Source organism: Peromyscus eremicus, chromosome 1, assembly GCF_949786415.1.
Source record: "Peromyscus eremicus chromosome 1, PerEre_H2_v1, whole genome shotgun sequence".
Taxonomy (NCBI): domain Eukaryota; kingdom Metazoa; phylum Chordata; class Mammalia; order Rodentia; family Cricetidae; genus Peromyscus; species Peromyscus eremicus.
Window position 1 is genome coordinate 97,658,788 of NC_081416.1, and position 22,681 is coordinate 97,681,468.

At 44.2% G+C, this 22,681-nt stretch overlaps 1 protein-coding gene across 6 annotated transcripts in view; it reads right to left on the bottom strand.

The window, feature by feature from the left end:
• Positions 1–518: 518 nt before the first annotated feature.
• Positions 519–22,681, bottom strand: part of Stim1 (stromal interaction molecule 1) — a 181,457-nt gene continuing 159,294 nt past the window's right edge. For 3 of the 6 annotated variants that reach the window (XM_059269615.1, XM_059269623.1, XM_059269631.1), the window contains 8 exons: positions 20,052–20,229; positions 13,846–14,023; positions 10,718–10,885; positions 10,052–10,152; positions 9,551–9,786; positions 7,807–7,899; positions 5,576–5,642; positions 519–1,068 (listed from right to left, as the gene is read on the bottom strand). In XM_059269615.1, coding sequence (XP_059125598.1) covers positions 552–1,068; positions 5,576–5,642; positions 7,807–7,899; positions 9,551–9,786; positions 10,052–10,152; positions 10,718–10,885; positions 13,846–14,023; positions 20,052–20,229 — 1,538 coding nt within the window. In that variant the 3' untranslated portion in view covers positions 519–551. Of the gene's footprint in view, positions 1,069–3,282; positions 3,320–5,575; positions 5,643–7,806; positions 7,900–9,550; positions 9,787–10,051; positions 10,153–10,717; positions 10,886–13,845; positions 14,024–20,051; positions 20,230–22,681 lie in introns of all 6 variants that reach the window. The other 3 variants (XM_059269639.1, XM_059269646.1, XM_059269619.1) reach the window with 3 other exon arrangements.

Genomic DNA, 22,681 nt, shown 5'->3' on the forward strand with positions numbered 1-22,681 from the left:
GAGATCCAAATGAGCTCCAGGATGAGGTTCCCTCCAGCCCATCATACTTCCATAGAACAAACCCCAGAGGTTAGGATCCTGGCCTAGTCTGGGGATAGCAGACGATTATGAGTAGGATGAACAGATCTGAGGTACAGGTGTCGGAAGTTACTCCTCCTATCTTCCCTACAATTGCTAGGAAAGTTGGGGAGTACTGGGGGAGAGGAGCCTGAAAGCAGGAGACAGAAACAAAACCAAACCTCAAAACTGGGACAGCGGAGACGGTGGAGCTGGGAACTGAGGGGACAGCACTAAGACATGCACTGGAGTGGAGAGGGTGTGACAGCAGCCATGGTGAAAGGAAGGATTTCAGGGCAGGCCGGCCATGGTGGTCAGTTAATAAATAATGATGAAGGACCGAGGATGAGTGGGGCAGGTATGTACAGTGCCCAGGCCCCTGGGCCAGCCCCTCCATGCCCCATTCTAGGGGCCAGATATCTCAAAGAAAGGAAGGGGGGAAGGCAGAAGACCAGGGAAGGACGGGCTGTCTCAACACTGCCAACCTATCCTGCCTACTTCTTAAGAGGCTTCTTAAAAATTTTGAGGGGAAACTTCTTCCTGCCTGGGCTAGAGTCTGTCTCCTCACCAATAGAACCATTATCCTCCTCAGCTACAGCCTTCTTCCCTGCCAAGTGGGGAATTCGTGTGTTTCGGCTACCCTGCAGGGCTCGGTTGTCCCCAACTGGTGATGGTGTGTCTGGGTCTGGGGAACTGGGGCTATGAGAATGGGAAGAATCCAAAAGTGGGGAGCCACCAGGTGGGCCTGAAGGGTTCAGCTCCATCAGGCTGTGGGCCTTGTCTAGGCCATGGTTCAGCGCCAGCAATGCCTTCTTGGCCAGAGCAGGGCTGTCAGGCAGTTTCTCCACCAGAGATCCTGGATGGACCCCCTCAATCAGCCGATGGCTGCCATTGGAAGGCATGGCATTGAGAGCCTCATCTGCAGCACGGCCCATCTGAGGAGGCTTGGGAGCCACACGCTGGCGGTCACTCATGTGGAGGGAGGACTCCGAATCGGAATGGGTCAAATCCCTGAAAGATATAGGACAGAAGGGAAAAAGGAATATAGAATATGGGGAAATGCAAAGAGGGGGGGAAGAAAGAGAGGAAAAGTAGGATTATGGAGAGGGAAAGTGGGTAGAAACAGGAGAAAGGGAACAATGATGAAAAGAGACAAACAAAAAGAAACAAAAACAAATGTTATTATATACCATCATCATCAGGCGAACAGTTTTACAATGGCTGGGACCCTTCCCTGCTGAATACCAAGGTGCTACACTGATAGAAACCATAGGTTCAAATTCCATAGGCATCCTCTTAAATAATCCGCATTCCCATAGCTGGTAAAGTTTCCTCGGACTCAACTCTGAGTTACTATAGAAGCTGCATGTTGCTCTGAATTACCATTTTCCATGCCTTCCTCCCCCCACTTAATTCCAGCACACCTGGGATACATGCAGTCTGGGCCAGGCTCCAAAGAACAGGACACATGCAGTCAGCAGGCCTGACCAAGGCTGGGGAGGAGAAGTTAGAACAGCCTTGCAAACAATCCCTCTTCCTACCCTCTCACAGGATTTATAGGAGGTCATGGAGAAGTTCTGCAGAGTTCAAATCAAAGCAGGAAGTGTGGGGTTTGTTTCAGAGCTCTGCTGACAGGGAGAATGTAGAGAGGCATAGGAAGATAGAACATTGGCCTTTAAAGGTACAGGGGTTGAAAAGAGCTTACTCCCTTCTGTGCGTTCTTAGATAAGTCATCTAATTTTTGCCCAGTGAAGATGATATCAAACTAATTATCTCACAAGACTGTTTGGAGGAACAAAAAATGTTAACAAAGCACTTGGAAACTGCAAAGTACTGTAGAAATAAAGGCAATGAAGCCAGCCAACCTGGAAGGCCAATATGGGACCACTCATAAGAGGCTTTCTTTGCAGGTCTGAATTATGGGATCATGCCATTACACACTGGACATATATGCAGAGTCTAGTTCAGGGACTAGAAACCCTTTAAGGGCTTAGCTGAGCCCAGAAAGGCCATGAGCAAATCCCCAATGCCACTGCTCCTGCCTCTACAACAAAGGGGTGAATATTAAGACACCCTGTCAATCTTGAATTCTCCTTCACTTTCCTAGAGGCCTGAGAGCCCACAACAGAGGCAGAGGAGAAGGCCAAAGGAAAAGTATAAACATCTGAGTTAGAAGAGTAGGAGAGGAAACATAGGACCAGGTAAGATGGAAGCCAGGGGCCAAAGGTTAGGAAGGGCATCAGCCTTCTGAAACAGGCAAAAGTAAGGGGGTTGGCTCATAGCCATTGTGGGTTTCTTTCTCAGGGGACAACTAACTGAGCAGCAATTCCATGGGCCAGTACCTTCCTGTTTGCAGGTGGAAAGGGAACAATGCTAGCTCCAGCTCCTCTACTACAAATACTGCTTCAGTCACATAATCTACTGTCTGTAAATATTCAGTCTTCTATTTGGCTTTATACATCTGACACTGGTCCTTGCTTCTATCTAAATGTGTCTTCACCAAATGTACATCTGTAATCCCAGTACTTAGGAGGCTAAGGCAGGAGAACTATCCCAAATCCAAGGCCAGCCTTCTGTACATACATAGTGAGTTCCAGGATGAACAGTCAGGGCTACATAGGATAGCCATGTTTCAAAAACAAAATAAATTAAACAAAAAGCAGATGTGGTACCACACACCTATACTCCCAGCAACTGGGAAGTAGAGACAGGGGGATCAGGAGTCAAGATTACCCTTAGCTACATAGCAAGTTTGAGGCCAGCCAGGACTACATCTTACACAACAAAAAAGTGTCCTTGTTTCTCTAAGCACATAACAACCCTCCTCATAAACATAAACCACCTAGAAACTATCAAGACGTTCTGGGAAGCCACACTAAAAATGGTGGCTCTTTTAAACTGAGGAGATAAGGATCCTACCAATTTCTATCTTTATAACACCAAGAAAAAGAGATAAAAGAGCTTGGACCTCCCAGTCTCACTTCTCCTGGCCCACAGTCCTGAACTTGTTCTTGATCCTCATCCTTCCGAGCCTCCCTCATCAATTAAATGCTAAGAATCCCATAGAAAAGTAAGAACCTAGGAGAAAGCCTTAGTAGATATACGAGGGAAAAGGTCCATTAAGGCAAGCTCACCTTCCCTCCCTGAACTTCTGAGACCTTTTAGGCCAGAGTTATCCCTCCCCAAAGGCTAGGCTGCCTTGGACTCCCATCCCAAGCTACTAACCTTACTAGAGAGCCTGTTTGCCTTTAGAGATGATCCTCTGGTGCATGGTGCAAAAGAAAATTAAGCAGTGAACAGGCCAGGTGAATGCAGGTACTACCCACCCTTTCCTCCCCACTGCCCTCTGCTTATACCTCAGAGCATGAAACTATAGCAACCCCTATCTTCCCAACCCATTCCAGTCCTCTCCATGAGTATGGGGAGGAACAGTCTCTCTTCCCAAACTTCCAGATGAAAATGAGGATGAGAGTGAAAACGGGCAGCTCTGCTGGGCAATAATCCTAGAAAGGGCAGCTCCTTTGTGGAGGCAAAAGGAATAGCCCTCAAGGATAACTGTCCAAAGGTTCATGAAGCAGAGGTAGAGAGATGGGTAGCCACAGTGAGGCCGGACCAAAAGAAATCAACAGAGTAAGCAGGCTGCAGCTCAGCAACCAGGAGTGGACTATAGTCACAATTTCAGGGATGAGATGTACTTCCAAAGGTGAGTCCTTTCTTAGGGTCCCCTAAGCTTGTCTCATACAAGGTCAAGGCTACTACCTTTGACCTAGGCCTAACATTTTGACATATTAGCAGGGAAAGTCAATGAGCTGCCAGACCAGGCTGAGGAGAAACTTTCAACTCTTTTCTAGGTCACTTACTGATACCTTGCAGAAGAACAAGTGTCCTGAATGAAAAGTCAAGTTCTAGTCTGTCCTCTGTCTTAATAATCTCTTCAGCCTGGGGAAAACTGCCCTTTCAGAGCCTTAACTTCCTACTCTAACAAGTAAGTATTTGAACACCTGCTTAACTTTTCTTGTCCCAAATTTTCAAATCTGTATTCCTTCTCCTGTAGTGTAATTCCATGAAGGTTGTGTTCATTTACTCAGTCAAGCTAGAAACCTAGATTCTTCTTTCTGTATCTCTAGCCAGTTACAAGTGAATCATCTTCCCATGCCGAGATCTCAGTACTTCCCCAATCAGTATGCTGCAATGCTTCAAAACTCCTTCGTCCTCTCTTTCCTTCCTACATACAGGCCACTACAGTGTTATCTCTACAATGGAAAGACTTTTTTATTTGATTACACATATTTATTTTGTGTATGTGTGCACATGCACACACACATCGCAAAGATGTGGAGGTCAGAGGGCAACTTCCAGGGGTTGGTTCTTTCCTTCTACCATGTGGGTTTTTGGGTTCAAAGTTAGGTCATCAGGCTTAGCAGCAAACACTTGTAATTACCCCCTGAGTCCTCCAAAATGGAAGTATAGCTAATTCACTTTCACTTAGAAACCGTTTTTATGGTGTTCCATTTCTGAAAAGATAAAGGCCAAACCCTTAGCCTTTCTGAACTTTTTATCCTCCTGACCTCATCTACCACTCCTCTCCAACATATCTGCAATATTTTCATTACAAATCTATACCATGTTCTTACAGCTCCATTCCTCTGCACATAGCATTTCCTCAAGCTAGAATGCTATTTCCTTTCTCTCTGCACAGGGCTTCACCACAGATGTCATCTCTTTTGTGAAGCATTCCACCTAGATACACACTGTTAGTCATTCCTCCTTCCTCAGTACCCCAGAGCACTTATAAAATCAGTTCATAATTTCTTTGTTCACCTTTCCCAGATAAGACTACAAGTCATGATTACTGGGATTGCATCTTATCATGTTCAGAAGTACCTGACACAGAGAACATTTGTTTAAGGAGTAAAGGAAATGAGATAACTGATCTGAAAGTGTATAATTTAAACAAGTGTTATAGGATTATGAGGGAAGAGGACCTTTACTCATTTTTAGATTCAGAAAACCCCAAACAGCAAAGGGAAGACAGGTGTAGGAAATTAAGCTGACCTTAATAAGGAATCGCAGAAATGAGAAAGGAAAGGACAAGAGGGGGATCCCCATCACACCTCCCAGAGGTCAACAAGCAGCAGGCAGCAGGCAGAGGCCAAGAGAAAGCAGTAGGAAGAGAGATAGCTTATACCCCAAGCTCTCTGAGTGCCCAGACATCACAGCGGTGCTGTCAGAAGGGCTTGGGTCAGGGTAGGGATCCATCTGGAGGAAATAGGAAGTGCTGTGGTGATAATACACAGGGTGAACATGGACGGTGTTGATGGTGGTGGTGGTGGTAGTGGAGGTGGTTGTGGTAGCGATGGTGGTAGTGGAAGAGGAGCAGGAAGAAGAAGCAGCAGAGGCAGATGGAGGGCTGCTTCCGTGGCCTTCAGAACTGAAAGACTGTCCAGATGAAAGGCTACGCATTCGCCGCAGAGACACCCGACTTGTCAAGAAGTGGCCAGCCTCGCCCTCTACCAACCTCTGAGATCCCAGGCCATGCTGTGGCTCCGTCAGGCGCTGTCGAACACTGCTCTGCAGGCTGGGGGCTGCAAGGAGAGTGAAGAGAGTATAAGGATTGGCCAACCCAGGTTGGATGCAGGTACCCATAAAGATATGCCTGCTGGATACCTCTCTGGACCTTTAACACCCAATCTAGGGAGAAGGACACCACCTCCCAGAAACCTCCCACTATGGGACCTGAAAGGATGGGCTATTGTAGACGAGGTGCCCAGGTCAGTTTTAGTGGCAATCCAGTGGGAGGAGACCTAAGGCCAGTACAGGGAAGTAGCAAGACAGTTAGTGGGAGGACACAGGCAGGGCAGTCCAGGATAGGGCCTCGGAGCAAGGTCCGGGAGAGCAGCAAGAACCAGCCTTTCCATTTTAGCCAACTTCAGGAAATCATCCACAACACAAACAAGGACTTACATACAAACATGTTCATTGGATCATTATTAATAGTTGTATGGAAGTATACATAAAGGTGAGATGATGAAAAAATGAGAATACATCTATTTGCTGGGAGACAGCAGAGATATTAAAAGTGATGCTTATAAAAAAGATTTTAAGAACATGGAAGATACTTAAAATGCTCTGGAGCTGGAGGTAGTAGGACATAACTGTAATCTCAGCACTTGACAGACCAAGGCAGGAGGATTATGAATTAGAAGCCAACAGACTATAAAGTAAGCTAAAGGTTGGCTGGGCTGTATAATGAGACCCTGTTCCAGAAAACAAAAAACCAAACAAACATCAAAAACTTTCAAGGGACAAAGGATAAAATTTTTTGTGAAATAGTCTTGAACTTTAGAACACAAAACACTATAGAGTTTGAACCCCAGCCTTTCCTTCTAGCTGTGACCCTAAGCCACTTACATTCTCAATTTAAGCCGTATTTGTAAAACCCTCTGGGGTTGTTCTGAGACTTTCAAGTAACACCTCCAAAATACGTATACAGGTCATTGTACTCAATAAATATTTCAGCCACTTCTCAAAAATTCACAAGAGGAGGATGAAGAGGTGTCTGTTAACAGTATGTTCTGCTCTTGCAGAGGATTCGAGTTTGGTTCCCAGCACCCACTTTGAGCAACTCACAGCTGCCTGTAACTCCAGCTTCAGGGATCCAAAGTGCCCTTCTGGCCCCCAGGGGTACTGCACTCATGTGCACAAATCCAAACTCAAGACACACAAATATTTACATAATTTCAAATAAAAATAAAATCTTCTCTTAAATTGACAAAAAATGCAAGAAAAAGTATTCAGCTATGGTGAGACAATGAATGCCTTTTTTTTGTTTTTGTTTTTGGAGACAAGGTTTCTCTTTGTAGCCCTAGCTATCCCAGAACTCACCGTCTAGACCAGGCTGGCCTCAAATTCAAAGATCTGCCTGCCTCTGTTTCCTGAGTGCTAGGATTAAAGGCGTGCACCACTACACCTGGCATCAATGCTACTATTCACGTATTTTTTTTTAACTTTCCAAATTTCCTCTAATACATACATAAATGACAATGACCTAGACCCTGATCAGTGCTGCAAGCCAGGCTCTTGTAGGATAATTATCACCCTAACCTGGGCACCAGGTAACCTAGGGATGTGTCAGAGCATATCTTTGGGTTCAATCCCAGCTCCAACTTAAAAAAAAAAAACAAAAAAACAAACAAAAAAAAACCTTATTCCTTAAAAGTTGGAGAAAGTCAGAGGTTACTAGGGTGGCAGAGTTTTACAAGGCCAACCCACGGAGAGAACACAATTCCATAGTGTGGAGAGTTAGGCGGCAGGGCTTATACAGCTGGTCATTTCAAAGCATGAAACGCTTGAAGAGAAAGACACCCATAATAGAAAGGGAAGGAGGTGGGGAGTAGAAACTGTGAGAAAAGGGAAGAAACATGAAAAAGAAAAAAAAAGAAGGAGTGTTCTTTTCTTTTCTTCCCTCTCAGCCCAGCTGGAAGAAGGCCCACTCGGACATCTGTAGATGAGTTGAAGGGAAAGGCCTAAGCCTTCCATCACCATAGATGTTTTCTCTCCAGTCCTCAGCTGAGCAGGCTGATTCTTATTACTCCCGAACCCCTCCCTTCAGTTAGTAGGGAAAGTGCTGAGGGGACAGAGGGAGCAGGCAGGGGTGTGAGGCAGGCAAGAGAAGGGGCCCATTGGATAGGAGTGTTGGTTTAGTTCCAAAAATCGGAAAAACAAAAGCCCCAAAGGGGCTCCTCAAACCCGGGTATTTCCAGAGGGATTGATCATCCGAGCCGGCGGATGTAGAGCAGAGAGAGCGGTCACTGAACCTACGCCCCATCAGCCAGGCAGCATCTAGGGTCAACAGCCAGGCCAAAAGGAGAAGAGAATCTGATTTATGAAGGGTTTTGGCCTGTCTATCAATGGGATACAGAAGGGCTGGGGACAGGGAATGAGTAGAGAACAGAACCTTCATAGCTAACAAAGGTTCCTCCTAACCTAGAGAGCATAGTAGCCTTTAGATCAGTAAGTTAGGATCTAGAAATGCCTACTACTGACCCAAACCTTGTTAGGCCTTTGGCTAAAGACCTAACAAAATGTCAGATCAAGCCAGGTGTGGTGGTACACACCTTTAATTCCAGCACTTAGGAGGCAGGGGCAGGTAGATCTCTGAGTTTGAGGCCAGCCAGAGCTATATAGTGAGACCCTGTCTCAAAAAAATAAAATTAAAACCAAACCAAAACAAAAAATATATCAAATCAAGGAAACAAAGAGGCTTGGCCTATTGTACTACTGAAAAAATTTACATGGTCCTACATATTCATAATCCCAACAGTTGGTGGGGTGGAAATCAGGAGAATTATCAGAAATTCAAGGTTAGCCTGGACTAAACAGCAAGTTCCAGGATCAGCTCATTAAAAAGGACATTTACAGCCAGCGGTGGTGGCACACGCCTTTAATCCCACCACTCGGGAGGCAGAGCCAGGCGGATCTCTGTGAATTCGAGGCCAACCTGGGCTATAGAGCGAGATCCGGGAAAGGCACAAAGCTACACAGAAAAACCCTGTCTCAAAAAAACAAACACAAAAAAAGGACATTTACAATAAGTTTTGTCTGAGATATAAATTTGGCCTGATGAAAGAACCTATCCATCAGGGAGGCAGGGAATGTACATGACCTCCTGACAGTGAGAGCCTAAACCAGCCCTGCAGGCCCCTCTGCACTGGTAAGGTATGGGCCCACGATAACACCTTTATATGGATACACCTAATTGATTTAGCTAAAATAATCTCCCATCCAAATAAAAATTCAGCTGTGGACCAGAACGGGGGTAGGGGTGGGGGGTCACTAAAGCATTGCCACAGGATACTGTCCCTTCTGGCTATGCTCTCCTAAGCTCTTGTCACCTTTGGGGGAAAGAAGAAAGAACCAGGCCAGGGATGGGGGTAGGAGGAGTCCAAGTTCGGGAGATAGCCAGGCATACTTGTACAGGAGTTCCCTCCTGCGCAAGAATGCCTCCCGGCTTGGAGACTTTAGGGATAGACCACTTTAAAGGACTGCTACTATATGGGGTTCTCAGGCAGAAAGGCAAAGAAAAGAGACATCATTCTATTTACCTGCTTTAGTAATTAAAAATAAGAAACAAAGTGAAATAAATAAACACAAACAGTCCAAATGAATATTATTTTATACTATAAATAAAAAGTCTCTAAAGATTATTTTTTTCATAAAGGTAGATAGTAGGAGGAAGAAAAAGGAGGACTAAACAGAAAAACAGAATAAAGAAAGAGACACAGACAAGAGGACAGAGAAGGCATATAGCAAGGGGAAAACACACTAAAAGGACAGCTATAAAGAAATATCGCAATGTGAATTGTTTTATTAACCAATGGTAGGAGCTGACTTCTTTCCTCTTCCCCATGGTTGTGTAAGCACAGCAGAGGTAACAGACTTCTCATCTTGTATGCAAGGCTACTTCTCTCCTCCCTACAAAGAGGTCACCTACACTGCATGGACAAGGGTGATACAATCTCCTCATCCATGTCATCCACGTCGTCGGTCATGATGAAGTGAGCAGGGTTAGGGCGAGTACTGCCCATCCAGCTGGGGTCTATGTTGAGGGCGGCCACCAGGGAGTGGATGCCAGGGTTATTGACAATCTGGAAGCCACAGAGGATCTCGATCTGCTGCCACCGGTGCAGGCGCTCCCTCAGTGCTGCTGTCACCTCACTTAGTGCTTGCCTGAAGAGAGATGAGAGAGAGAACTGCAGCTGTGGGCCGTGAGGACGCCCCAAGAAGAACAAGGTCACTTTTCAGAGGAACGAACGCGCTGGGGTATAGGCATGTCTGACTAAAAACCACAATAAATTCATACATTTAAGAGCAAAGTGGGAGCTGAATCAGGGCTTGGACAGGAGAGCAGAGATGTCACTCCATTGTGAGGAGATGGGATTGGGGTCAAGTTCTAAGGACGGTCATTGTGGAGCTGATACCTGGTGCTACTTACTTAGCAGTTAAGATCTTATGATCCACATCATCCAGGGAGGAGCTGTGGGCCACATGGAAGGTACCAAACAGCGTGTTTCTCTTCTTTTTTATTTTCTCAGCCTGTAAAGATGAAGCACCCAGCTTAAAGAGAGTGGAATCATGGGTGGAAGAAATAAGGCCTTCCTGTAGCTGGGTCCCCATCCTCCTAGCACACTTAAATTTCACAGGAAAAGGAAGAGAAAGAGGAAATGAGAAAAGTGAAGTAAGGCAAGGGAAGGAAGGAAGGAAGGAAGGAAGGAAGGAAGGAAGGAAGGAAGGAAGGAAGGAAGGAAGGAAGGAAGGAAGGAGGTGGACTGAAGGAAACTGCCTGAGCAGTAAAGGGTTCCAGTGTCAGGAGGGCCTTCTGTCCCCATGGCAGCTTGGAAAGCTGAGGAAGCTTGCCCTCTACCCACTCCTACTTGCCTTATCATGCCCAGAAGACAAGAGGGAGTACCCCAATACTCAGGCCCTCCTCCAAAAATTAGAAAGTGGACATTAGAAAAAGAAACAGAACCCACTGTCAATGTATCTCTTCACTCAAAGGGAGGGACAGGGTAAAGCAGAGAAGAATGGGGGGGGGCACAAAAAGGAGAAGGCAGGAAGGAGGGGAGAAGACAAAGGAGGCCCACAGGAAAGCAGGCCTCACCCCCTCCTTGGCCACCAGCAGCTGCTTCTCGGCATTTTGCTTCTTGATGTTGTAGTACTGCACCTCCACCTCATGTGTCAGCTGCAGCCACTTCTGAAGGGCCTCAGGAGCATACCAGGAGCTGTGTGATTCCAGCTCCTTCTCTGCTTTCCTCAAGGCCTCCCGAACCTATGAGGACACAGAAAGTAGGTCTCATTGTTGACATTAAGACCCTCTCCGACGCTCTGTACAGTTCTTCACAACTCAGAGTCCATACCTGCTTTACAATCTTGCAGTAGGAAGAAATGACAATGATTGTTCTCTGAATTTCATATACAAGGAAGTGAGTGCAGAGAAGAAAAACAGCCTACTTAAGATCAATATTGACAATACTTGTCAATAGTGCCAAGCAGAATTCAAATGGAGACTTTTTTTCCCCCAGCACACTCTTCTTTCCTATCACATCAGTTTATTCTCCTGGTCACACAGCCAGTCTCAGCCAGCCTTCCTGGTCTCTTCAGGAATATCTGTCACTGAATCATCTTACTGTGAGTTGGAGTCTGTGTGTGGGCCTCAAGACAACACAAGGCAGACTGGAAAGATGCTCAGTTAAGAGCACTGGCTGCTCTTCCAGAGAACCTGGGTTCAGTTCCCAGCACCCACATGGCAGCTCACAGCTGTCTGTAACTCCAATTCCAGGGGATCTAACACACTCTTCTGGTTTCCTTGAACACTGGGCACACATGTGGTATACAGACATAGATGCAGGAAAAATACTCATATACATTAAGAAAATAGTAGTAAATTTAAAAAATATCACAATGTGGTAGACAAAGCACTTGGTTGAAAAATCTAACTCTGGTGGATGGATAAATGGATCAGCAGTTAAGAGTGCATAGTGCTCTTGCAGAAGACATGTTCAATTCCTAGTACCACATGAAGTAGCTCATAACTGCCTATAACTCCAGCTCCAAAGAGAGCCAATGCTTCTCGTTCTGCAGGCATCTGCACACAGGTGCACATACCACAGTCCTCTGGAAGAACAGCCAGTGCTCTTAACCACTGACCCACCTCTACAGTTCTGCCTAGCTGGTTATTGATCTTGCTCCAGTTCAGTGTCTTAGGGTTTTTATTGATGCAATGAAACACCATGACCAAAAGCAACTTGGGGAAAAAAAGGTTTATCTGGCTTACACTTCAGCATTGCTGTTTATCAGTGAAGGAAGTCAGGACAGGAACTCCAACAGGGCAGGAACCTGAAGGCAGGAGCTGATGCAAAGGCCATGAGGGGTGCTGCTTACTGGTTTCTCACCTAAGCACAGGCTAGCCATCAACTCAGTATGTAGCAGACATGACCTTAAATTTTCTTGATTCTCCTGCCTCTATTTCCTAAGGGTTGATTACAGGCCTATAAACAACTCCAGTTTTGTGTTTTGATTTTCTGATTTTGTTGTTGTTTCTGATACTGGGTCTCACTTGTTGTATCCCAGGCTTGCCTGGAACTTGGAGTGCCCTTCCTATCTCAGCCATATGCTAAGCTCACTGGGCCTGCACCTCTAGCTTTGTGAGATTTCTTTACCATTCATTTGTGCGTCTGGTTTCTCCCACCCCTGTATACTGATTTTCAAATTGCTTAATAGACACTCATTTGGTATTTTAGATCTGGTGTGGTAGATTGAGAATAAAATAAAATTATTGCTAGATACTAAAAATAAAGTAAAAATTTGAGTTGTCTTTTCTTATTTTTTTCTTTATATACCCTGAATGTAAGCATTTTTATATGTATGCATATATACATATACATACATATACACACACACACACACACACACATATATATATATATATATATATATATATATATATATATATATATAAATACACACACATATAATATTTCCTCTCTGATTGTGGTTTGCCTTTTTACTTCCTTTTTAAAAAATATTTATTTTACATGTAGGAATGTTTTGTCTGAATGTATGTATGTATGTGCATCATATATGTGTCTGATGCCCTCAAAGATCAAAAGAGGGGTTTGGACCCCTTGAAACTGGAGTTATGGATGATTGTGAGCCACCATTTGAGTGCTGGAAATCAAACCTGGATCCGCTGTAAGAACAAGTGCTCTTAACCCTCAGTCATCTCTCCAGCCCTGTTTGGGTAGGGGTATTGTTTTGTCTTTTGAGACAGGGTCTCACTATATAGCTCTGGCTGGCCTAGAACTTGCTATATAGACCCAGCTGGCCTGGAACTCTCAGAGATCCATGAGTGCTGAGGTCAAAGTTATATACTACCACATCCAAGTGTTTTTGTTTGTTTGTTTTTGCTTAGACTGTCGTGTAATGGAAATCAATCATCAATCACTACATGCAACCTGACTCTCACAATGTTAACTTAGAGAAACCAAATGCAAAAAGCATGTATACATAATGCCATTCTTTGTGCTGTTTTATTTTATTTTTGTTATGCTGGAGATTGAGCCCAGAATCTTATGCATGCTGGGAAAAGATTCTACCACTCCAATACCATTTTTACAAAGTTTTTAAAAAATTATGTGTATATATTGGGGGTGGGGATATACACATGAGTATAGTACTCATGGAGGCCAGAAGAGGGTGTTGGATCCCTTGAAGCTGGAGTCACAGGCAGTTGTGAGACACCTAACATGGGTGCTGGGAACTGAGCTTGGGTCCTCTGTAGGAGGATATTCTCTTAACTGCTAAGCCTTCTCTCCACCCCCACTGATATTTTTATAAAATTCAAAATCATGCAAAACTAATCTAGTTTAGAGGTTATAACAATAGTTACTCTTGGAGTAAAATTTGACAAGAGCAAAAGGGAGCTTTCTGAGTGGTGCTTACACAGGCATATCCATATGTAAAAACTTACCAGCTTGATACTTAGGATTTATTCACTTGATATTAAAAACCTCAATGAAAAGGGGTAGGGGTAAAAGAATCACTTTTATCTCCTGATATCTGTCATTCTTTGAAAATAATGGTAAACATTTTTTTAGCTTTCCCACTACCCTTATTGGTAAGTCTAGAGGAAAGATTTGAACCATATTCAAAATGTTCACACATGAAGCTTTCTAGCCAGACCCTGGTCCCCTGCCCTTTACACATCTCTTGAGGTATCCAGGACCTTACCTGCTCCAGCTCTTCCTCAGCGTATTTTTGGCGGCTCCTCTCATTCTCAGTACCCTCCCTCAGCTCCTTCAGCCGCTGAGCTTCCTGCTTGGCAAGGTTGATCTCATCACGCAGCTTCTTCTCCAGATGGACCTTCTCCACTTCCACTGTGCGGTGCTCCTCCTGGGCCTTGTGCAGCCTGGGGGTGGAGGTAGGGGGCAATGTAGAAAGCTTGAGGAGACCAGGCAAGGACGTGCCAGCTAACATGCCACAAGTCGTGACAATAGGGAAGAAAATGAGAGCCACTAGCTCTCAGCATATAGCCTCTCTGCTGGCTGTGCAGATCTGAGCTAGCCAGGACCAAAAGAAACCAGTCATTAGCCTTAATTCTTAGGTTGGCCATTACTCTGCTGCTAATAAACAAGAGCATGAAGTCAGGTTCACAAACATCTGAATACCTCCCCTAAAATATGTCACACATTGAAATTATAACAACTACTAGTTTACAAGGCAGTACACATTTGTGCTCCAAGCAGATAATAACACCAGCGTGGGACAAATGTGAAATGAAGAGGGGAAATAAAAGGCTAGAATTCAAATCTTTGTGATTTCAAAGTCCATAATTATTTTCCCATTTCGAGATATATGGAAAGTTCAATAAATATAGAAAGTACTTAATGAAAGATAAAAGCGAGGTAATACCTAGTGGTTCAAATTTAGGTGAGATGGAGGTAGGAGGGAAGTTATGGAAGATGAGAAAAGAATTATTAACTCAACTTCTTAGACTCTCAGATGCCTGCTTCAAGCAGCATGCACTTGCATACGTGTCTATGTGTGTGTCTGTGTGCTCACAGACACACAAGTACACACACACACACACACACACACACACACACACACACACACACACACAGAAATGCATGTTCAAGCAAGGGACTGGACTAAGTAGGCCTTTGGTCCTATGGACTTTTCATAGTTGGTAAGATTTTAAGGAAATCGGTTACAATAAAACTCTATCCTTAGCCAGGTGGTGGTGGCACATGCCTTTAATCTCAGCACTTGGGAGGCAGAGGCAGATGGATCTCTGTGAGTTCAAGACCAGCCTTGTTTACAGGTTGAATTCCAAGACAGCTACACAGAGAAATCCTGTCTGGGGGAAGAGGCAGGGTGGAGGTGCTCATCACCTATTCCAAAGTTTACCAACAGTAGACTAATGGTTGTCTACAGTGAGATTCTACAATAAAGAGATGACTACACAGTGTTGAGTGAGGCAAAAGAAGGAGTGATCAATTGTGTCTGAAAGCAGTCAGGGAAGGGAATGGCTGGAGTAGATCTGTGCTGGCTAGTTATATACCAACTTCACACAGCTAGAGTTATCTGAAAGGAGAGAAACTCAATTGAGAAAATGCCTCCATAATATCTAGCTGTAGTGCATTTTCTTAATTAGTGATTGATGGGGGAGGGCCCAGGCCATTGTGGGTGGAGCCATCCCTGGGCTGGTGGTCCTGGGTCCTATAAGAAAGCAGGCTGAGCAAGCCATGATTAGCAAGTCAGTAAGCAGCACCCCTCCATGGCCTCTGCATCAGCTACCTCCATGTTCCTGACCTGCTTGAGTTCCTGTCCTGACTCCCTTTGATGATGGACAGTGATGTGGAAGTGTAAGCTAAATAAACCATTTCCTCCCAAGTTGCTTTTGGCCATGGTGTTCCATCACAGCAATAGTAACCCTAACTAAGTAAGACAAGACCCAAGAGAAAAAGTTTACCAATTGCTCTGAAAATGAAAAGAACTGTGCTATTGTCTGGTCTTCTCAACCTAGCAGGAAGCACCAAGTTAGCTGGGAACTAGGATGTGAGAATAATAAAAAAGAGGAGAAGAGACTTAGCAATCAAGTGCTGGGTTAGTCTGAGTGAGGTCCTTGGTTTGGTCCAAAGGAGGGGGGTGGGTAAGAACGGAGGGAGCAGGAAAGGTAAGAGAGGATGGAAAGGGGAAGTAAAAGGGAAAGGAAAGGGAAGAAGGAAGAGGCCAGTGAAGTAGCTCAGTAGGGAAAGGTGCTTGCTCCCAAGCACAACAACCGACTATGATCCCAAGGACCCCCGTGGTAGAATGAGAGAAGAGGCTCTGGTGAGTTATTCTCAACTCCAGACACACACCATAGTACACCGCCCCCCACACACACACACACAAATAAGTAAATGTAAGAAAACTATTTTTCAAAGAAAGAGGCTGGGCATGGTGGTGCACACCTTTAATCCCAGCATTCTGGAGGTAGAGGTGAGTGGATCTCTGTGAGTTCCAGACCAGCCAGGGCTACATAGTGAGACACCGTCTAAAAGAAAGAAAGAAAACGAAAAGAGAGGTAGGGTTTAGAACTGGGGTAGAGAAAAGTAAAAGATAAGACCAGATGTGATGGCACATGCTTGTAGTACCAAGAGGTAGAGGCAGGAGGATCAATGCACATTCAAGGCCAACCTGTTCTTCATAGCAAGTTCCAGGCTACCCAGGGCTACACAGCAAGATTAGCATCACTACCACCACCAAAAGTAGTAATAAGAAAGAGAATAGATAGACTACAGAATAAAAAGCCCCCCACCAAGGGACATGGTCTACTTAAAATGAAAATATCTAGGAACATCTATAAATCTAACACTTGAAAGGTGGAGGCAGGAAGATAAGGAAATTCAAGGTCAGCCTTGGCTATAAGAGACCATGTCTCAAAATCAACAAAGAAAAAAGATGATTAAAAGACAGATATAGAATTCAAATCTTTTAAAAATAGCAAGTCCAGGCTTGGCTGTGGCTGTAGCCCTGCTAAGAAGAAACAGGCTACAAGCAGCTCTGCAACAGCCCTTTGCTGCCTACCTTGCCCTGGAGAAGGAGTTGATCATCCTTAGGATGGACACCAGATGGCGATATATGCACAGCTAAAAAAAAATTAGACTCGCCATTTCCTTCCATCTCCTTTCCTGGCTGATGTCTACTGGCCCATGACCCAACTGCAAGAAACTGTACCACTAGGGATTCAACCCTTCACCAAAAGGCTCTTGTCTCCAAAATAGTCTTTTCTGAAAAGCCAGTATTATCACATCTTTCCTATATAATACAAAGTGCCATTAAAGTAAAACAGACCTATTTGTATCTCCATTCTCTAAATAAATATTATTGGATACAGAAATGAGCAAATAAATGTACAATCAAGCACTGTCCTACTCCAAGGTAACCATTAATTGGCAATATAAGGAAGAAAACTAATCAGCCTGATTGAAAGTCCCTGGCTGTGGCTCTGACACAGAGGTGACTAGGAATACATTTCACCTGTTTCTTCATAGCAAAAAGGAAATAAAATTCCTGCTGCCTCAAAGAATTGTTTTGAAACAGTGAGATCCTAATTGGAATGTATATGCAGTGCTATATTTATTCACACCAAAGCTTCGTGGTGGCAGGATTTCTATAGACAGGAGGGACAAAGTGGCGCGTAGGCTCTGTATTCTGTCAGAGAAGGGCACGTGTGTGTGCACAAGTCTAGAGGAGGGTGTCTGTCCCTTGCTTGGTGCTACAGTGGCCATCAAGCTCAGGAGGTTCTGGAGAGCAGGGAGGGCTCAGAGCTTAAGTTTTATCCCCAAACTTGGAATGTCTCTTGCTTAGATTCTTTTGTCTTTGGAATGAAAACAGTACATGTTTTTCAGACGAATGAAGTTTGGGAATTGTTCAGACAGCAGCAGTTAGCCTCTAGTTAGCAAGGATCCAAGAACAAGGGGCCCAGCAGAGTAATCAGGAATCAGCTTAGAAATCAAACTCCTCTTGGCCCCTAGAAGCCAAGTCCACAGACATGAATCTGGTAATGCTGCTAGAGAGTGTCCAAATTCCTAGCTCCGAGGTTAGAGAAATAGCGCAGCGGTTAAGAATACTGATCCACCAGAGGAGCTGGGATCAGTTCCAGGCACCCACAGGATGGCTCACACTGGCTGTAACTCTAGTTCCAGGGGATCTGATGCCTTCTTCTGGTGTCTCAGTTACCAGGCACATATGTGGTACACACACACACACACAGAAATGCAGGCAAAAGATTCATACACATAAAATAGAAACAAATCTTAAAGTCTTTGTTCATTGCTGACATGTAACCTTCCTAGCCTTTATTTCCTCAACTCCGAGACAGAGATAATAATAGTACCTAACAACTTCAAAGAGTTGTGATTATTAAAAGCAATAATACAGTTTTAAAAATATGTGGCTCATGGGCCAGGTGTGGTGTATGCCTTTAGACTTATCACTTGAGAGGCTGAGGCAAGCATATCTCTGAGTTCTACACCATCCTGGTCTACATAATGAGATCCAGGCCAGCCAAGGATACATTTAAAAAATAATGTATTTTTTAATTAATTAATTAATTAATTAATTAAAAACCCATCCTAAACCAAAAAGAAATCTTGCTCATAAGAAAGCCTTTCCTGGCCCAACCAAAGAAAATTGTGTCTGCTACTTAAAAGTAGTTCTTTAATTGTCTCAAGCATGGTAGTACAGTTCTGCTATTCCAACACTTGGGAGGCTGAGGCAGGATCATCATGAATTCCAGGCCAGGCTTGGTTACACAGTGAGACCCTGTCATTAAAAACAAAAAACAATAACCAAAACACTAAAGAAGCCAAGTTGGTGGTGGAAACCTGTAATCCCAGCTTTTGGAAATCTGAGACAAGAGGACTGCTATGAGTTCAAGGCCAGCCTAGACCTGGACTACATATAGTAATATTATGTCTCAAAACGCACATACATAATATCATGTACAGAGAGAGAGAGAGAGAGAGAGAGAGAGAGAGAGAGAGAGAGAGAGAGAGAGAGAGAGAGAGAGAGAGAGAGAGAGATGGGAGACACAAACCAGGCTTCTTTCTTTCACGGGGACAGTTTGAAACTAGGTCTCATAGCCAAGGCTGACCTGGAATTCCCTATGTAGTTGAGGATAGCTTTTAAACTCCTGATTCACCTGCCTCCACCACCCAAATGCTGGGATTACAGGCATATATGCTCAGACATCAACTCTCTTCAGCCCCTTCCTTCAGATTAATGACAAAGAGTTCTGGAAAGGAATATACACTCAGTCACAGAAGTCAATACTTAAGGTATTTAGAGTATATGAGAAAGAACTAAGGGAATAGGATGAAAGTTTTTTATGAGGTCACTTTATTTCTTTACCTCTTTCCTTATGAGATAGTGCCTTAATAGACCACGCTGACCTCGAATTTGCTATGTAGTGAAAGATGACCTTGAACCTCTAATCCTCCTGCCTCCAAGCCCAGTTTTAAAAAAATATTTTTACACTGAGTATGTATAAGTATGTCTGTGCATATACCCACATGGGAGCATGTGGAGATTAGAGAATTAGTTCTGTTCTTCCCACATGTGGGTTCTGGTGTTGAACTCAGCATGTCAAGCTTGACAGCAAGCACCTTTACCTACTGAACTACCTTGCCAGGCCCCTACATCCAGTTTTATGTGGTGTTTGGCACATGCTAGGCATGAGCTATATTCTCAGTCATTTTTGTTTTATTTTTATTTTTATTTTATTATTTATTTATTTTTTGGTTTTTCAAGACAGGGTTTCTCTGTGTAGCTTTGCGCTTTTCCTGGATCTTGCTCTGTAGACCAGGCTGGCCTCAAACTCACAAAGATCCGCCAGGTTCTGCCTCCTGGAGTGCTGATATTAAAGGCGTGCGCCACCACTGCCCGGCTTTTTTGTTTTATTTTTTAAACAGTCTTATGTAGCCTAGTCTCAAACTTGCTAGTCTATGAAAACCTTGTGCTCTTGATCCTTCTGCCTCCACCTCCAAAAAGCTAGGGTTATAGACACATGGCTTGTTTTATGAGGTTTCTTTGGGAGCCAAGAGAAACAGTTAATGTACCTATTTGCATGAGAAAGGAAGTAATCAAGATATAGGACAAGAAACAGAATGACCTATAACAAGCCCCCTGCCAGGGAAGCTCACAACCTCTGGCAGCTTTGCATTTCTCCTTTCAAGCTCAGAGAGGAAAACGTTAGTTTTGTTTTTAAATAAAATAGAATAAAATCCTCTCTCAAGAACGACCCAGGGCAACTGAACTGGATGGCAGGAAGCTAGGATCTCAGAACAGTTTTAGAGGATGGTATAGCCCTTACACCCATGTCAACAGGGTGTTAGGAGCTAAACCAAGAGCTGGCAGTACCAGGGCTGGGTAAAGAAGCAAGACCTTACCTTTCCTGAAGGTCATGCAGACTCTGTTCGGCTCGGTGTAACCCTTCCAGATCCTTCATCATCTTCTTCATGTGCTCCTTAGAGTAGCGGTTCTGAATATAGGCAAACCAGCAGCCACCCACGCCAATAACAATAGATACCACCAGCATGAAGTCCTTGAGGTGATTATGTCGAGTCACTGCCAGACAAGGGAGGGCATGGTGAGTCAGGGTACCCATAGCAGATCTACTGCAGCCCCTCTTCAAGGATTCCTCTTGTGAAAGGCGGGCAGACTTTTCAACTCAGAAGGAATTGATTCTCTTAGGCACATATGCCACATACTATCATGATCAAGTCTGTTCTTATCTCTCCACCAGCCAAGGCCTACTTTGGATAGGATCATGGGTCTGAGAATAATTTTGAAGGCTTATTAACTCCTCCTTCCCTAGGATGCAGTGCGGAGAATAGTGCCTCCTCAGTGCATCTCAACCACCTTTGGGATGGGATAGGCCTAAGCAACCACGGGGTTCTATGGAATTACAGACAAATTAGCATACCCTATTTCCATTCAAGGGAGGGGAATTACTAGGTCCAGGAGGGCAGCCATAGGTGTTTAATACAGGCTCTCTGAGAGAAAACGGAAGAGCCTTTACTGCAATGGTTCTCAACCTGTGGGTCACAGCCCCTTTGAGTCACATATTGGATATCCTGCATATCAGATATTTATATTATGATTTATAACAGTAGCAAAATCACAGTTATGAAATAGAAATGAAATAATTTTATGGTGGGGGGGTCAGCACACCATGAGGAAGTGTATTAAAGGGTCACAGCATTAGGAAGGTTGAGAACCACTGCTCTAATGGTTACTCTAGCCTCCAGTAAATCCTGTACTCCCAGCCATACTCAAGCCTTCATTCTTTGTCTTCAGATGCAGTAAGGTATTTATTCAGCACAGGAGTTGCTTTTCTTCCTGGAATATACTTGCTTCCTCCACAGTCTTTACTAAGAGCCTTGGATATTCTTTGTCTTCCCTGATTGTTAAGAACTGATCTTGGTTTGTTGGGATTCCTCAATGACAACATCACCACATACACACTTTGGTACTAGGGCTTAAACCTCAGGAACACTAAGCAAGTAATCCATCTCTGGGCTATACCAGCAGCCCTTTTTACTTTTATCTTGAAGCAGAATCTCATTAACTTGTTTAGTCTGAGGTAGACTTGCAGTCCTCCCTGTTCCGTTGGAACCTCCAGCTCACCCTATTCCTGTCTCTCTCTCTCTCTCCAAACCTCTTAGAGAATCACCATAAAGAAAAGGCGTCCAAAAGCCCAGTTACACATTCCTGGTGACATTGCAACTTCCTCCCCTGTTGCTGCCAGAAGCCCAAGTCCCTGCCTAAGCATTCCAGCTTTTGACCATACTTGGGCACAAACCCAGCTGTGGCAGAAACGTCATCACCCCTTGCCTGCAGGTTATCTAATCTCCCTGCTTTAGTTCGGGTGGGTGGCTTCCCCAACCTCCATCTCTGGGAATGGAGAACCCACCCAGGAGTTGCTTTGCTCAAATAAACCTGTTGTTATACTTTTTCAGTTCAGCTTGATCTGGCTTCCTGTGTCGGCAGAGAAACCTATTATCCAGATACAGAAAACCTATTACTCCCAAGTAGCTAGGATTACATATCTGCACCACCAAGCCAAACTCATTTTGCATTCTTTTTTTAAAATTACATTTATTTGTTTATTATTTATTTATTTAAACATGGGTAGGGTGGAGGGTGCGTGCCATGGCACATGTGAGGTCAGAGGGTGTCAGTTCTCTCCTTCTACCATGTAGGTCCTATGGAACTTGGATCATCAGGATTAGTAGCAAGCATATTCATCTCCTGAAACATGTCCATCAACCTTCCTCTTACATTTTTTAATTATATGTGTGTGTATGTATGTATGTATGTATGTATGTATGTATGTATGTATATATGCAGGTGCCCACTGGAGGTGAGAGGTATTGAATCCCCTGGAGCCAGAGTTATAGGCAGTTGTGAGGCACCTGACATGTATGCTGGGAACCAAACTCAGGTCCTCTTCAAGAGCAGTATGCATTCTTAACCACTAAACCATCTCTCCAGCTCCCATTCCTCCTTCATGTTCTTTTTTATGGGGAGGGGAGGTTTTTTGTTTGTTTGTTTTTTGTTTTTCAAGACAGGGTTTCTTTGTGTAGCCCTGGCTGTCCTGGAATTCACTCTGTAGACAAGGCTGGCCTCACAGAGATCCTTCCCAAGTGCTGGGATTAAAGGTGTGTGCCAACATTGGCTGGTTTCCTTATGTTCTTAACAAGTGTCTAAAATGTCTTGCTCACATGAGACTATTAGATTAAGTATTTTTTCCTTTTAGTGCTTCTAACCCATACAAACTGGGTCTACCAATTTCACTCGATGTGGCCTCAAACTTACAGAAATCCTCCTGCCTTGACCTCAAGAGTGCTGGGAATTACAGGAATGAGCAGAGTTTCTCTAGGGTATATGTGACTTCTGTCTCCCAAGTGCTGAGATTGGAGATATATGCCCCCATGCCCAGCTATTCTTTATTCTCTTGAAAAAGTACAACATATCTTTTCTTCCTTTTGTTGCTTAGGTTTAAAAATAGAGGGAG